The sequence below is a fragment of the Rhodnius prolixus genome, unplaced genomic scaffold (genome assembly GCF_049639745.1).
Source record: "Rhodnius prolixus isolate KJV_2025 unplaced genomic scaffold, Rpr scaffold_3, whole genome shotgun sequence".
Lineage (NCBI taxonomy): Eukaryota > Metazoa > Arthropoda > Insecta > Hemiptera > Reduviidae > Rhodnius > Rhodnius prolixus.
The window spans coordinates 28,410,359-28,428,367 of NW_027411603.1; the positions used below are offsets into that span (position 1 = coordinate 28,410,359).

At 31.0% G+C, this 18,009-nt stretch overlaps 1 protein-coding gene across 1 annotated transcript in view; it reads left to right on the forward strand.

Moving 5' to 3' along the window:
- The first annotated feature begins 382 nt into the window (after nucleotides 1-382).
- The window catches only part of Gp210 (nucleoporin 210), a 49,695-nt gene continuing 32,068 nt past the window's right edge, over nucleotides 383-18,009 (forward strand). Inside the window, exons 1-13 of the mRNA XM_074124289.1 lie at nucleotides 383-711; nucleotides 799-1,061; nucleotides 1,288-1,487; nucleotides 1,691-1,831; nucleotides 2,492-2,775; nucleotides 3,164-3,436; nucleotides 3,585-3,813; nucleotides 5,431-5,649; nucleotides 6,040-6,210; nucleotides 6,313-6,478; nucleotides 7,534-7,679; nucleotides 8,533-8,667; nucleotides 9,057-9,255. Of these exons, the coding sequence (XP_073980390.1) occupies nucleotides 557-711; nucleotides 799-1,061; nucleotides 1,288-1,487; nucleotides 1,691-1,831; nucleotides 2,492-2,775; nucleotides 3,164-3,436; nucleotides 3,585-3,813; nucleotides 5,431-5,649; nucleotides 6,040-6,210; nucleotides 6,313-6,478; nucleotides 7,534-7,679; nucleotides 8,533-8,667; nucleotides 9,057-9,255 (2,581 nt within the window). The 5' untranslated portion in view covers nucleotides 383-556. The remainder of the gene's footprint in view (nucleotides 712-798; nucleotides 1,062-1,287; nucleotides 1,488-1,690; nucleotides 1,832-2,491; nucleotides 2,776-3,163; nucleotides 3,437-3,584; nucleotides 3,814-5,430; nucleotides 5,650-6,039; nucleotides 6,211-6,312; nucleotides 6,479-7,533; nucleotides 7,680-8,532; nucleotides 8,668-9,056; nucleotides 9,256-18,009) is intronic.

Here is an 18,009-nt window from a genome sequence, read left to right on the forward strand (position 1 = left end):
CGCTTCTCATAACGTGAAGATAACCCAACCATATCCTGCCTTCTTTCCCTTAACTATCGAAGGGATCTACCAATCGATTAGACAATATTTTTTATTTTAATAATTTTCGCCCCTTTAACACAATTGAAAAAGAAATCAGTTTCTACATTTAACTGTGATTCACTAAAAAAGTACAGTATTTGTGACCAATACTCTGCATACAAGGTGCATCGAACATCGAACATATTCTTCCCTTACTGATCAGAGGTTTAATGCTATCGATGTGCACACTACATCGATTTAAATACTCAATAGTGTGTAAACATTTTCATTTTTTTTATCCACTTTTATTTTTACCCTAATCCCCTTGGGTTGCAATATATTGTTTCAGATAAGAATGTAATTATTAACATTAAAATCTTAATAACGTTTAGAATTGGGGGAATTTACCTTCGAGGGCGCGGAATCTTAACTGGTTTACTTTATAACCGCTTATTACCTTCCTATGGTGCAATTACTTGGCGGTTGTGTGTACTCGCTGGGATTAGAACGTGTGGTGTACTGCACTTAATTCAGAATGAAAACTTTCTTCGGTTGGATAATTACTTTGATTTTTTCCATTTCTTGTGGGTGTGCATCAAAACTTAATGTTCCAAGAGTCCTATTACCAGTTTTTAGAGATATATCAGTAAATTTCACATTAGAAGTTACCGGCATTGGTTGTTACAAGTGGTAAGATGTTTTTTTCTTTAACCGTGCACAGGGATTTGACTATAAATATTAAGTGATCGTTTATTTGTTTGATTAATTATATTCCAGGTCAAGTTCTAGGCCTGATTTAGTTTCAGTGTCTATTGCACCTGGTCTTAAATGTTCACGAAATGCAGTGGTTAAAGTAGTGACTTCAGAAATGTGTAAAAATACGGCTGTAGTATTAGCTCAGGAACAAGACTTAGGACATATTTTACGTGCGGATGTCATCTTAGATGTTGTTAATTCCCTTACAATGGTTACAAAAACAAGAAAGCTACATCTGGATGAACCTCCAGAGTTATTTGAAGTTAGAGCTCTTGATAAATATGGTGAGCATTTTATTTTTTATTTCGTATAATCTTATCATTTCGCAGATTTAAGTTTCCAAAATCAATGTTGCAATCCAGTTTAAACTTTTTTTCTTACATCAACAGCGATGAAAAAATTGAGTTGAATTGGCTTATAGGGAAATAGCAAATTAGAGAACTTTCATATTTTATTTACTATTCAAAGCAATGAATTGAACATTTTCTTATTACTATTTTATTTTTATAGGAAACATGTTTACGTCGTTGCTTGGTGCAGAATTCCAGTGGTTAATTACTAACCTAAAGGGGTCATCGTCAACCATGGCGAGAGTAATGCCATTTAGAGAATCTACCTACGAAACTCCAGAAGCAATAAAAGAGTTTGAGAAATCTGGAAAACAGGGTTATATTGCACTACTGGAGGGGTTACACATGGGCTCTGCCAAAGTATGATATTTTATACAAGGTTTCCTTACAAAAATACAAATTTAAGTATTGTTATAATTAAAGTCCAGATTATTGGTGAATATATATAAATAGCATTAGAAGAAGTATTTTGGATCTTTTATTTCTTTTAATTAAATGTAAATTGATAATATTTTCAGACCACTTAAGATGGTAAATTTTTTATCAATTTGTTTCCGTTTTAGGTTTCAGTAAAACTGCAACATCCAGAATATGACCAAGTTCCGCCTGAAGTAGTACATATTACGATAGTAACCAGTCTAATTTTAGAACCAAGTCATGCGTTAATAATGAAAGGAGATATTATTCATTTCAGGTTGTTACAGGTAAAATTCTAGTTTTTAAAAATATCCATTAGCCGAATTACAAATAGTTGTAACCTCCCTTTTAGTGATGCGCCAAAAATTATTCTTACGTATGGCGAAAATAAATCCTCTGAATAAAAAAAAAAAAAAAAAAAAAACAGCATAAAATGCCATGTTGCGTGGAACTTGTACAAAAAAAGTTATATTTTTACCTTTTTGTTATATATTATATATATATGAACAAAACGAACAAAATATTTGGAGTTTAATTTTAAAACAACTTACTAATCAATAACTTTTTCCCTAACTTAACATTAAAATGCTGCTCCATTCTGCTCTCTGTAATTGCTCTAATCCTCTTGTGCGGTTCCTCGCCTCCTCTGACATCCCTAACAATCCTTTTCGCCGACTGAATCGCCAGTGGCCCCGCGACTTCCTTGCATTCTGAAGACCTAAATATACTCCTTAATAGCCTGTAGAGAGTGCTACCGCTGGGTAGTTTCTCTCCTCCTACCTCTCACCCATTCATTTATCTTATATATTCCTTTTTACTTGTTGTGTATACATATATACAGATTGTAAATAACGAATTAAGTTTAAAAAAAATACAATAAGGAGTATTAAAGAGGTCAATAGCAATTAATGTCAACTACTGTGAAATAAATTATAATTTTTTTGTAGGTGAAAGGTGGAAAACTAATTGAAATAGATACACTTCATACAAAATACTACCTGAAGAGTTTAGATGAGAGTATAGCCTCTATTTCTGGATTTGAAGTGAATGGCTTAAGATTTGGTCATGTTACCCTCGAATTATATGATTTTGCTGTAACTGAAAATATGCTTGCAATTGCTGAAGCCAAACTGGTAGTGGTTTCTCCATTAGAATTAACATTATCTGTAATTCCTGATTTTTCTATTATTACTGGAGAACCGGCTATCATTTTGTCAAGAGTATTCTCTAGGTTAGTGGAAAAAAAAAAATCATGTGGTTCTATTTGCTTGTAGAATATGTATATTTGTCTAAATTAAGAGTTTATGTTTCATGAGTATCAAAACAATTATTTATTGATAGTGCTCACACATTACTTTATGTGGGCTATTAAATAAAGAAAAGCATTTGAAAATAGAAATAAAAGAAAAAAAGATAAAATCAGGAGATGTTTAGGTTTTTGTTTTTCTTTTTTTAACGCCCTAGAAGACTCTTCAGAACAAAAAAGAGAATAAAGCCACATTTTCATGAAATGTTTACTTATAAAATATATCCGTATTATAGCATCCGCTTACTTGAATTCTTTTGCCAAAAAGCAAAGTGTTTACGAAGTTACATAAATTTTAACATTTGCCTTTCAGTGAGGGTCAGGAAATTCTGTTGGGAGATAAAGCACACGTTTCAATTGATCTACCTCTAGACATTTTTGTTGCTTCGTCACATTCTGTAAATGGATCTATAATTCATGGCAGAGGTCGCAAAGCTGGAAACGGTATAATCAATGCCACCCTAATAACACCTAGTAGAATTGGAAGCGAAGCACTTAGTACTTCCACTCATTTATATGTTTACCCAGAATTAAGTGTCTACCCTTCACCATTGATATTTCCCTGGCATCCATCACTAGCTGGAAGGTAAGGTTTACGCCAGTAATTTTTTATTTTTTTACCGTCTTTCGAATTACAAAATACTAATTGAAGGATTGATTTAGTAGTTCATATTTCGTTGAAAGAGAGAGAAAAAAAAAACTCATTTGAAGGTAATAATAATGTCTTATTTTAGTTATTCCACTACTTTGAAAGCATCTGGCGGAGATGGGACTTATACGTGGCAAACTGAAGAAACTTCTGTAGCCATCGTCAATGATGAAGGTACTGTAGTACCTACTGGTCTTGGCAGTACCGGTATACATGTGTATATGAAAAGTCATACCTATGGGTGGGCTAGTGCAGATGTAATTGTTATAGAACCAAGCAACTTAGAATTAGTGCGGCCACTGACCCAAGTTGAAGTAAGTTTGTGTATGATTACTATTATTTTAAGATCTGTTTATTTTGAAGTTCGTATTTAATGGGATATAGACAAAAAAATATATCTCGGTAATTTTTTGGTCTAAAGTTTAAAATCATCAAATTATAATCTTTAACATTAATTAATCTAATCTGCAGTAATTAACTGCTCAGTCGTTCTAAATCTACTAGAAAAACCAAATGCGTTTTAATTAAATCACTTACAGAGTTCATATTGCCGTATACATTCCAGAAATGGGGCCTCTCCCGTGCTGACTTACTACAATAGAAAAAAATGTCAGTTATCTTATTTCAAACAATTGCTTCATTTACCAACCAATTTCTGTGACATAGCATAAACCGCACTTCTTCATTTCTGAAAAAAGTATTTAAAACCTCGTTGGCTGGTGGCTTAAACTGCTAGCAAAGCCAAACGATCAAATTCCCAAGCTTTTTACAATAGTTTGGTTGAACTTATATATTGTAATACTATGTCCTACAATTGGTGTCCTTGTTTGAGAAATTATCTTATAATGATTTGAGTGGTGGGTATCTGGATTAGTCAGAGACATGAAGTAGTTTCTCTGAATTATTATAGATTGTTGGAGTCCTTTAAAATTATGGTAATCTCCAAAAAAATGTGGAACGAATTGTCGACTCATCATTTAATAATTACTATGGAAATATTACCACACTGGGTATTTCTGAACCACAATTTGTGTTTCCTTCTCTAATAAACGAGTTAATCACACAAATTTGTTTAGAAAGTAAAAATCTCTTCGTTTATTTGTAACAAGAATGAAGTATGCATTCTCAGATGTTAAATATTGGGAACTTTATAAATCTGACATTCATTTGACGAAATGCTGTTCCTGATTACTTGCTCTCTTTTACAAAAATTTATCGATACATATCTCACTCAAAGCACAATTAAATCTTTGCTTGTGATAAGTGATATAATTTATATTTTATTACCTGTACTGTAATAAATATTTTGTTGATCACGCATAAAAAAAAATCGTGTGAATTTTTTCTCCTGATTCTTAACCACTCTTGAAATAAACTTTTTTCATATTAGTCCTTTTATTTTATCAGTGCACTTAAAAACAAAAAACAACTTTTTTGTACATCTCCTTTTCTTTTTTTAACCTGTATAATCATTTAAGTAATTTTAACAAGTGTAATTTCTGTTTTCCTTTTTAAAATGACCTGAACTGTTCATATTTATGCAATAGTGGTAAACAAATAGGTGAAAACATTGTCAGTTTCTTGCTTCCTCCAGATCGATCCAGGAAACGTTTGAAACACATACGTGCCAAGGAAACGTTTGTTACACATAGAGAGGCCATAGAACCTGAGTTTATAAAATTTAGGATGTAGTGTGTTTAACCGAATTTACTTATTGCACATTATGTTACTAATATTTATTAAGAATGTTAATTTAAAAAATAAAATTGTGGCATAAAATCATTTAATTTACAAGGGATAGATAAAGCAAATAACTTATGAAACAAACATTGTAAATAGAGTTTTCAAATAGTTTATTTTTGCATTAAATTTCCTCATTATTTCTTTATTTTAGAACATAATTTTGTTTATATTTTAATATAAATATGCAGGTTGGTGAAATGGCCGAAGTTTATATAATTGTGACTGGACTTCATATTTTTCCGAACGGTACTGCCAAAAAATTTGCATTTTCAAATTGTCAACACATGCAGTTTAATATTAAAATTGATACTGGCTTTACACATGATTCTACCATTCCTAATGAATCTTTAACCCACGGAGCTTGTGCTGTAGTTAAAATAATTAGTGCTGAACCTGCAATTTCAACAGTAAGTATAAAGTGTAATAATTATTTTCTCCTTAGTCCATATTCGTGTATAAATGTAGATCTACCTAATTGAAATATTTTTATAAGAAAATTAGATTCGAAATTCATTAAGATATAATTTGCGCTATTTACTGTTATTTTAGTGAAATGTGTGCTTGTTTTATTTAATTATTATTAACTTATGGATTGAATTTATAGAGATCACAAAGTTATAGGCTAAGGCAAGACGGGAAAACAAAACTTTAAGTATAATTTGTGTTTTCTATCTCTTATTGCTTGTATCATGAAACTTCAGTAATGAAGACCAGATAAGAACCCAAACCTGTAGCTGGGGGAAGATTATTAAGCATATGAGAATATCAGTGGTCGAAATAGTTTATCTGGTTTTCAGATTTGTGTGTCATTTAAAAAAGAAAATGGAAATGAAATTGAAAAAAGAACCGTGGTTGCAGCTTACGAAAAGTTAAGAGTAGTTGAACCTATATCAAAAACTACTACACTTGCCGTTGGTTCTTCAAGACAGGTTGTTTTCGATGGGGGTCCGATACCCTTCCTTTGTAAGGTACGTGAAGAATTTCAACTCTCTAAGCTCTTTAATTCTGTAAGCTAATTTGATAAGTAAATTTATGTGAATTGTACATAAAAATTCTCTTTGTTTTTTCAGCTAACGAGATCAGTTACATTAAGCGCTCAAAATACTTGGTCATATGATTTTCTTGTGGATAGACATAATCATTATGTGATTAAAGTTACTTGTGAGAAACTTGGAATGGGGAAATTGACTCTTTCATTGAAGGCTGTGGAAAACTGTAAAGATACCACCGTTGTAGGTATGGTAGTTTATATTTATTTTATTAATAACAATCACGACGTGCTATTTTATATCAAGGAAAAAGATTTGTCATAAAACAAATTTAAAATTTAATTATTAAGGTATTAAAAATTTGTATAATTGCAATGAGTGCGATAGCTAAAAAATACTGTATAGGTCATCTGGAATAGAGAAAATTTGTATCACCTGGAGAAAACTTGTTTATAGCTTCCCTGACTTTCAACATGTTTAGATACTTTTTTCTGGAATAAAAATATTTAAAAAAAAAATTCTTTTACACAATAATGGAATTTTTAATTAATATAAAAGAAAAAGTGTTGGTGCAATTGTATCTGCTATACAAGTATCTTGTAAGTAAGGCACTGACTTAAACGCTAATGCCATTTAAAAAAAAAAGAAGGTAATATGGCGCTGGACTAACAGATTTAGAGCTTAGTTTAATTCCAGACATGCTATACTTAAATATCCTTATCTTAGAAGTCTATAACCTAGAGTCCGTTGATGAACATTTTCTTTGTATCTTGGCAGATACTGCGTAGAGATCGGTTGCGTACTGAAAACAACTGTGAACTTGTCTTAGATAAGAACTATAAAATATTGAGTGATATGAATAAACATTTCTGCTAGAAGCATATTTTCTTTCAGTAAGAAAAAAAAAATCTGGAAATTCCTGTTTCGCATGAAATAAAATAGTTTAAAATAGGCTAATTTTTCCAACTTTTTGAAACTTATTTGAAGGCTAATTTTATACTTTTCAAAATACTTTGGTATAATATGCTGTTTTGTTTGCCCGATAACGGTACTTTAGTGCAGCCAATTACGTTTCATCTGTGTTGCAATGTCAGTTTTTATTTTTATGTTATTAGGGTACTTTTTAGAGTTTTAAAATGGGTTCTCCGTAAATAATGTATATTGTACATATGTTATATGTATATATTTTGAAATTCTTTAATTTTCTTCTTCATAAGTTATTATCTTTTTTTTGAGGATGTAATCGAGTTTTATGCATTTATTTTAATTTTTATATTAATTACATATTATTTTGATACTCAGGGCAAAAATATTCTGCGTCATTAGAAGTTATGTGCGCTTCACCCTCTGTAATAAGATTAAAGCCGTTTGTGGTTACTGCTTGCCCTCGAACACACTCCAATGCTATATATGTAAACAAAAATTCAGTTGTGGAATTTATGCTTATAGTAAGTACATTTGTGTTTTGTTTTTTTTAATACTTAGTAGCATTGTTCGTTTAATATTTGTTTTATTAAGTTGTCGAACTTCGGCATTTTGTCCTTCATACATGCTTTTACTGCGAAGGTAATAATGAGTCACTGGCAGATTTCAGCATGACTTCCTTTACTGAGCTCGATCTCACAATAAACCATTTTCTTTTAATGAACCAGTTGTGTGAAAGGTTATATTACTATTATAAATTACTGATAAGCATTATTTGTTCTTGCGGTTACATCATAAAATTATTATTATTATTATTTGAGTTTGCGAACAATATAAACACATTTATACATTTAGTATAAAAAAGAAAGCTTCTGTAGTTGTTAAACTTTTTTTTCATTTCCTGATCGTTTATTGCAAAAACACAAGTGTCACATTTTTTGGGGGATTGCAAAAGTCCTATAATTATCATCACTACATCAGAAATTTTTCAATGAATTATGTTGTGGATATATTTGCCAAAACACAATCAGAAAGTTGCTTAGTGCTAGCTATACCGTTGAATATATATGAAAATATCTTTTGAGATCAATCAAACAATTTTATGAGAACAACCCAATGCTAATGGCCACAGATTTGGATCTTAATAATCACAGTCATAAAGTATGTTTGCTAGTCACCTCCGTCCACGACACCAAATTGGTAGTTGGACGTTAAGCCCCGCCTGAAAAAAATAGGCGATTACTTTACTTGCTTTACTAATAGATAATACTATAAAAAATGCAATTAGTGATTTACCGTTGAATGCTTAAAGTAAACAGATATACTTTATCGTGCCATACAAGTAGATACTAACAAGAAGATGTTTTGCTTTTTTAGATAATGGATGCTGATGGCCACAAGTTTGACAATGCAACTAGTTTACATTATAAATGGTCAGCGGATAATTCCCTCGTTGTCATTGATGAAACAGAGACTGTCAATTTGAATTACACACATAAGTCTGATTATATTGCAAGTATTTTTTTTTCTTTTTTCTTGTACTTCTAAATATTATTTCCTTATTTTAATTTTGTAAACCAATTATAGTTTTTCTTTTTTGTCAATAATATTAAACTTAATTTTAAGAAACATGTATTTCTGCTGTCCCAAAAACAAAAGTGGCAATTATTTAGTGTTAGTGACAAAATGACAATAGCAAGTATTTTGAAAGTAGCATTTTTAAATTTGAACACTTGAAGATAATGTATATGAAATATCCTTTAAATGTATTATAAAATGTTTTAAATGGCATACATGGAGACAAGTCAAAAAAATCCATTTTATTTTATTATTACTTCAATAAAATTTCTCTTCATCGTTAGTCCTATTTTATAGCAACTATTATTTTATCAATTTTATAGATACCCGGAGAGCATTATAAAGCTGTTGAAGCGCATGATAGAACAGGAATTGTCCACATACAAGTTGCTTGCCAAGAAAATCAGGTTGATGCTAATTTTGAAGTTATAGTGGTTAACGAACCAAAGATTGTACCAAATCAGGTGGTGATTTTTAACCATCCTGACAATCGTATCCGACTTACGGTTTCAGAAGGCTCAGGTACGAAGTGTTTTAGATCTTTAATTAGTCATTACTTATATAATATCTCCTTAACAAAAACTTACAGTTTTAAAAGTTAAGTATAAGGGTTGATTAAACGCCAAAAGGTACACAAATCAGCAGTTCCCAACATTTCATTAATACTTCATTGATATAATTTAAGTAATTTTACTGCATTAACTTTTCCTTCACATTTTTTAGAATTTATTAGATGTCACAGACCCTTATGCTGGCCATTTTCGTCTACAAAATATTTACTCAAGTAGCACACCATTTAACTTAGATTGACTGTAATATCTATTTATCTATAATAATCAAACTATTAATCACAGGTGAAAAAGAAAACGTTATAAAAAATATAAAAAAAATAAGAGGCTAAAAAATTCATAAACTTTTTTTACATCAATAATTTTATGTATTTATTTTTATTTTTAAATAAAAATCATTGGTTTAAGTTCATTCTTCGATTAAAGTAATTGTTATTTTATGTTGTAGTCAAACGTTTGTAATAATAAGTAATAAATAATCTGGCTTTATCGCAAATAATATAGTTTTCTTCAATTACATTCTCAATCTAGGTGTTCTTCCCACAATGTTATATATATGTAATATAAAATAAAGAAAATAAAGATATGCATATTTTTAGGACAGCTAATTATTCCAGTATTTTACCATAAGTAAAATTAGGGGGACTAAATTAAATTACAATTGAGAAATGAGTAAATATTGTTGAATAATCTACTTGTTATTAAATGTATGTTATTTGTGCTCACGAATATTTCGGTAAGGCGAATTTAAGACTGAAATATTGTTTTGAATCCTCCGTGATTGAAATTTAAAAAGTGGCCGACTCTAACTTTGTTTTTTTCTACTTTAACATGCATGTATATGTGACTACTCAGAATAATTCATCACTCATTTTATCATAATTATAATAAAAAAATGTTATGAATGAACTGGCCAGCATAAGGGTCTGTGACATCTAATAAATTCTAAAAAATGTGAAGGAAAAGTTAATGCAGTAAAATTACTTAAATTATATCAATGAAGTATTAATGAAATGTTGGGAACTGCTGATTTGTGTACCTTTTGGCGTTTAATCAACCCTTATACTTAACTTTTAAAACTGTAAGTTTTTGTTAAGGAGATTTTTGTACCTTTTGGATAGATTTTCCTTTTTGTCTATTTGCAAAGTTACGTCTGCTTTACAGATTTTTTAAAATTTGGAATAAGCTATTCTATCATTATAACCTGATAAGGTGTTAAATCGGAACCGTAACTACCACTGGAGAGATCTTTTTAAAGAATGATTATAGTTACGGTCCCCAAACCATCCTCAATAACCATTTTTTTGAGAAAGCGTTTTGAATAAAATAGGAAGGTATTTGTACGTAAATAGCAAAATTAAACTGCGATTTCAGTACTTCCTTTTAAGAGGAGCAAGAAAAATAAACTGCGATTACAGTACTTCTCCCTAAAAGGCAAAGATTTTGAATCGAACTACAATTCATTGATGTAAATCGGTTCACTCATTGAAAATTTTAACGATTGCAATACTTCCTCTTAGTAGGTGTAAGAGCATGATGGCACTTCACAGCCACGTAGAGGAGCTTTAACCACTTCTTCTTACTAAATTTTATCAAAATCGGACTAACCGTTATAGAAATATTGGTAATAATAGTTTTAGAAAGGGCCTTACTTGGGTGGGGCAAACTCCCCTCCTTATGAGGCACAGCGTCGAGACTTTTAAAGTGCAAATCTGTACAAAATTTCGATTCGAATGACACTTTATTCATGAAAATCGGTTTACGTTTCGATAATTTGAAACGATTGCTATACTTCCCCTTAACAAGTGTAAGAGCAGATCGTCGCTTTAATGTTAGGTAGGGGAGCCCAAACCCTGTCATCCTACCAAATTTTATCAAAATCGGGCTAAGATTTACAGAGTAATTAATGATAATAATTTTGGAGGGGGCCTTACATAAAAGGGGCTAACTCCTCTCCCATTCCATGTACAGCGTCGCGACCCCCAAAAGGCACATCTACATAAAATTCCGAATCGAATGACATCTCATTCATGAAAATCGGTTCACGCGTTTAGGCGCTACGTTGTTTACAAAAAAGGTAACAACAACAAGAAGAACAAGAAGAACAAGAACAAGAACATTTTTTGAAAATGCCGTTTTTGCTCATTTTGAGCATCTTTTTTCTCAATATCTATCAAATCTAGCTTGTTGGAAAAAAATTACAGTCATAAAGGAGGATTTGCCCTATATTTTAAAGAAAATTTGGGAATTTTATCTTTTATAGAAAAAGAGAAAAAAATTGTCAAAGTTGGGTGTTTTTAAACCTAACGCTTTTTCGTGCAGTTTTTGATGATCAACCCTTATACAACTGTCCTACCGGACAGTTTTAATAATCATTATTGTAAAATGTATTTCAATTCTTGTTTTGAATTTCACTTTTATAATGTTGGAGAAAAGGAATTTTAATAATAGTGACATAAAATAATTCATTGTGTTATTAAAACTGTCCGGTAGGACAGTTGTATAAGGGTTGATCGTCAAAAACTGCACGAAAAAGCGTAACGTTGAAAAACACCCAACTTTGACAATTTTTTTCTCTTTTTCTATAAAAGATAAAATTCCCAAATTTTCTTTAAAATAAAGGGCAAACCCTCCTTTATAACTGTAATTTTTTTGCAACAACCCAGATCTAATAGGTTTCGAGAAAAAAGTTGCCAAAAATGAGCAAAAACCGCTTTTTCAAAAAATGTTCTTGTTCTTGTTCTTGTTGTTCTTGTTGTTACCTTTTTTGTAAACAACGTAGCGCCTAAACGCGCAAACCGATTTTCATGAATGAGGTGTCATTCGAGTCTGAATGTTATGTAGATGTGCCTTTTGGGGGTCTCGACGCTGTACATTAAACAAGAGAGGAGTTAGCCCCCTTAATGTAAGGCCCCCTCCAAAATTATTATTACTAATTACTCTGTAAATCTTGGCCCGATTTTAATAAAATTTGGTAGGATGATAGGGTTAGGGCTCCCCTACGTAACATTAAAGCGGCGATCAGCTCTTACACTTGTTGAGGGGAAGTATAGCAATCGTTGCAAATTATCGACACGTGAACCGATTTTCATGAATGAAGTGTCATTCGAATCGAAATTTTGTACAGATTTGCACTTTAAAAGTCTCGACGCCGTGCCTCATAAGGAGGGGAGTTTGCCCCACCCAAATAAGGCCCTTTCTAAAACTATTATTACCAATATTTCTATAACGCTAAATCCGATTTTGATAAAATTCAGCTCGAATAAGTGGTTAAAGCTCCTCTACGTTGCTGATGCTCTTGCACCTACTAAGAGGAAGTACTGCAATCGTTTAAATTATCAATGAGTGAACCGATTTAAATCAATGAATTGTCGTTCGATTAAAAAATCTTTGCCTCTTTGCCTTTTAGGGAGAAGTACTGCAATCGTAGTTTATTTTTCTTACTCCTCTTAAAAGGAAGTACTGAAATCGCAGTTTAATTTTGCTATTTACGTACAAATACCTTCCTATGTTATTCAAAACGCTTTTTCAAAAAAATTGTTATTGAGGATGGTTTGGGGGAACGCAACTATAATCATTCTTTAAAAAGATCTCTCCAGTGGTAGTTACGGTTCCGACTTAACACCTTATCAGATTATAATGATAGAATTGCTTATTCCAAATTTTAAAAAAATCTGTAAAGAAGATATGTAACTTTGTAAAATAGACAAAAAGGAAAATCTATCCAAAAGGTACAAAAATCTCCTTAACAAAAACTTACAGTTTCAAATGTTAAGTATAACGGTTGATTAAACGCCAAAAGGTACACAAATCAGCGTGTACCCAACATTTCATTAATACATCATTAATAGTCAAGTAATTCTACTGCATTAATTTTCGTTAATAAGTTATTTTTTAGAATTTATTAGATGTCACAGACCCTTATGCTGGCCACTTCATTTATAATATTTTTTGTTATAATTATGATAAATCACATATATATGTACATGCATGTTAAAGTAGAACAAGACAAAGTTAGAGTAGGCTACTGTCTTGAATTCGTCTTACCGAAATATTCGTGAGCACAAATAACACACAGTTAATAACAAGTAGATCATTCAACAACAATTATTGATTTCTCAATTGTAATTTTATTTAGTCCCCCTAATTTTACTTATAGTAAAATGCTGGAATAATTAGCTGTCCTAAAAATATGTATATCTACATATATATGAACAAGCATGTTAAAGTAGAAAAATACAAAGTTAGAGTAGGCTACTATCTTGAATTCGTCTTACCGATATTACATATATACAACATTGTGGGATGAATACCTAGATTGAGAATGTAATTGAAACTATATTATTTGCGATAAAGCCAGATAATTATTATCTATTATTATAAACGTTTGACTACTTCATAAAATAACAATTGCTTTAATCAAAGAATGAACTTAAACCGACGATTTTTATTTAAAAATAAAAATAAATAAATGAAATAAACAAAATCATTGATGTAAGTTTTTTATAAAAAAAAGTTTTGAATTTTTTAGCCTCATAATTTTTTTTTATTTTTTGTAACGTTTTTCTTTTTAACCTGTAATTAATAGTTTGATTGTTATAAATAACTAGATATTACAGTCAATCTACAGTGCTACTTGAACATATTATATTTTGTAGACGAAAATGGCCAGCATAAGGGTCTGTGACATCTAATAAATTCTAAAAAATAACTTATTAACGAAAATTAATGCAGTAGAATTACTTGACTATTAATGAAGCATTAATGAAATGTTGGGTACACGCTGATTTGTGTACCTTTTGGCGTTTAATCAACCCTTATACTTAACATTTGAAACTGTAAGTTTTTGTTAAGGAGTCTATAATAGTAGTATCTTGGAATTTACTTTTTTAAACGCACTTATATTATTAAATATATTTAACGTAGATTTATTAATGCAAATGGGTTGGGTTTGCGGTACTGGGGAATTTCGTCTTCCATCTACACCTAACAGTAAACCTAACAGTGATGTTGATGAAGTTTGAAATCGATCAGTTAATTTATCGAGCAGAGTGGTTTAAACATTTATCTAATAAAATAATTAATAGTTCTTTATAGCAAAGTTATAATGATTGACTTAGGCGAAACAGGAAAATTCGATGATTAGGACACACATTTAAATTTAAATAACATTTTTTGATACTTTTTAATAATTTTTTTTATAGCGCCGGTTCACGCTTTAAAAAGTCATAAAATCATACAGTCCATTTGATAGTTGCATTTGACGGAAATACTTCTAATGTTCTTACCTTTAACTGGGTTTTTTCATTCGTCCTTATATTATTCACCAATGAAAGTATTCGAATTTTTTAAAACTTCGCGTCGACTTTACAAAATAAGGCACAAAACGCCTATTTTAGAAAAGAAATAAAGTTAGAGGACAGAGCAGTGAAATGAAATACTGTCCTCTATAAATGAAATGTATTGCTGATTTAGGTACCTTTATTAGTTTAATCAACCCTTATGCTTTTTTTAAAGTTTAAGTTAAGGAGATAAGGGTTGACCATCAAAAACTGCACGAAGAAGCGTAACGTTAAAAAACACCCAACTTTGACAATTTTTTTCTATTTTTCTATAAAAGATAAAATTCCCAAATTTTCTTTAAATCTTACTCCAAACCCTCCTTTATAACTGTAATTTTTTTGCAACCACCCAGATCTAATAGGTTTCGAGAAAAAAGTTGCCGAAAATGAGCAAAAACGACTTTTCAAAAAATGTTCTTGTTCTTGTTCTTGTTCTTGTTGTTGTTGTTGTTGTTGTTACCTTTTTTGTAAACAACGTAGCGCCTAAACGCGTGAACCGATTTTCATGAATGAGGTGTCATTCGATTCAATATTTTATGTAGATGTGCCTTTTGGAGGTCCCGACGCTGTACATGGAATGGGAGAGGAGTTAGCCCCCTTTATGTAAGGCCCCCTCCAAAATTATTATTACTAATTACTCTGTAAATCTTGGCCCGATTTTGATAAAATTTGGTAGGATGATAGGGTTAGGGCTCCCCTACGTAACATTAAAGCGGCGATCAGCTCTTACACTTGTTAAGGGGAAGTATAGCAATCGTTTCAAATTATCGACACGTGAACCGATTTTTATGAATGAAGTGTCATTCGAATCGAAATTTTATACAAATTTGCACTTTAAAAGTCTCGGCACCGTGACTTTTAAGGAGGGGAGTTTGCCCCCCCCCCAAATAAGGCCCTTTCTAAAACTATTACCTTAACAAAAACTTACAGTTTAAAAAGTTAAGTATAAGGGTTGATTAAACGCCAAAAGGTACACAAATCAGCAAGTACCCAACATTTCATTAATACTTCATTGATATTATTTAAGTAATTTTACCGCATTAATTTTCATTAATATTTTTTAAGAATTTATTAGATGTCACATACCCTTATGCTGGCCATTTTCATCTACAAAATATTTGTTCAAGTAGCACACCATTTAACTTAGATTGACTGTAATATCTATTTATCTATAATAATCAAACTATTAATTACAGGTGAAAAAGAAAACGTTATAAAAATAAAAAAATATGAGGCTTAAAAATTCAAAAAAATTTTTAAAAAATGCTTACACCAACATACATCAGTGATTTATTTATTTTTATTTTTAAATAAAAATCGTCGGTTTAAGTTCATTCTTCGATTAAAGTAATTGTTATTTTATGTAGTAGTCAATCTGGCTTTATCGTAAATAATATAGTTGTCTTCAATTACATTCTCCATCTAGGTGTTCTTCCCACAATGTTGTGTATATGTAATATAAAGTAAATAAGATATGCATATTTTTAGGACAGCTAATTATTCCAGTATTTTACTATAAGTAAAATTAGGGGAACTAAATTAAATTACAATTGAGAAATGAATATATAATTTTGAATAATCTACTTGTTATTAACTGTGTGTCATTGTGCTCACGAATATTTCGGTAAGACGAATTCAAGACTGAAATATTGTTTTAAATCCTCCGTGATTCAAATTTAAACAGTAGCCGACTCTAAATTTGTCTTTTTCTAATTTAACATGCATGTATATGTGACAACTTCAGAATAAAGGGCACATTAAAGAGAAATCAGAAGAATAATTTGGAATAGAGTTAAAATAAAGTACCTATTTATACGAAGATATAATATACATTTTATCACAATTATAACTATTATGAATGAACTGGCCAGCATAAGGGTATGTGACATCTAATAAATTCTTAAAAAATATTAATGAAAATTAATGCGGTAAAATTACTTAAATAATATCAATGAAGTATTAATGAAATGTTGGGTACTTGCTGATTTGTGTACCTTTTGGCGTTTAATCAACCCTTATACTTAACTTTTTAAACTGTAAGTTTTTGTTAAGGAGATTTTTGTACCTTTTGGATAGATTTTCCTTTTTGTCTATTAGCAAAGTTACGCCTGCTTTACAGATTTTTTTAAAATTTGGAATAAGCTATTCTATCATTATAACCTGATAAGGTGTTAAATCGGAACCGTAATTACCACTAGAGAGATCTTTTTAAAGAATGGTTATAGTTGCGGTCCCCAAACCATCCTCAATAACCATTTTTTGGAGAAAGCGTTTTGAATAAAATAGGAAGGTATTTGTACGTAAATAGCAAAATTAAACTGCGATTTCAGTACTTCCTTTTAAGAGGAGCAAGAAAAATAAACTGCGATTACAGTACTTCTCCCTAAAAGGCAAAGATTTTGAATCGAACGACAATTCATTGATGTAAATCGGTTCACTCATTGATAATTTTAACGATTGCAGTACTTCCTCTTAGTAGGTGTAAGAGCATGATGGCACTTCACAGCCACGTAGAGGAGCTTTAATCACTTCTTCGTGCTAAATTTTATCAAAATCGGACTAAGCTTTGTAGAAATATTGGTAATAATAGTTTTAGAAAGGGACTTATTTGGGTGGGGCGAACTCCCCTCCTTATGAGGCATAGCGTCGAGACTTTTAAAGTACAAATCTGTACAAAATTTCGATTCGAATGACACTTCATTCATGAAAATCGGTTCACGTGTCGATAATTTGAAACGATTGCTATACTTCCCCTTAACAAGTGTAAGAGCAGATCGTCGCTTTATTGTTAGGTAGGGGAGCCCTAACCCTATCATCCTACCAAATTTTATCAAAATCGGGCCACGATTTACAGAGTAATTAGTAATAATAATTTTGGAGGGGGCCTTACATAAAGGGGGCTAACTCCTCTCCCATTCGATGCACAGGGCCGAGACCCCCAAAAGGCACATCTACATAAAATTCCCAATCGAATGACACCTCATTCATGAAAATCGGTTCACGCGTTTAGGCGCTACGTTGTTTACAAAAAAGGTAACAACAAGAACAACAAGAACAACAAGAACAACAAGAAGAAGAAGAACAAGAACAAGAACATTTTTTGAAAAAGCGGTTTTTGCTCATTTTCGGCAACTTTTTTCTCGAAACCTATTAGATCTGGGTGGTTGCAAAAAAATTACAGTTATGAAGGAGGGTTTGGAGTAAGATTTAAAGAAAATTTGGGAATTTTATCTTTTATAGAAAAAGAGAAAAAAATTGTCAAAGTTGGGTGTTTTTCAACGTTACGCTTTTTCGTGCAGTTTTTGATGGTCAACCCTTATACAACTGTCCTACCGGACAGTTTTAATTACCAATATTTCTATAAC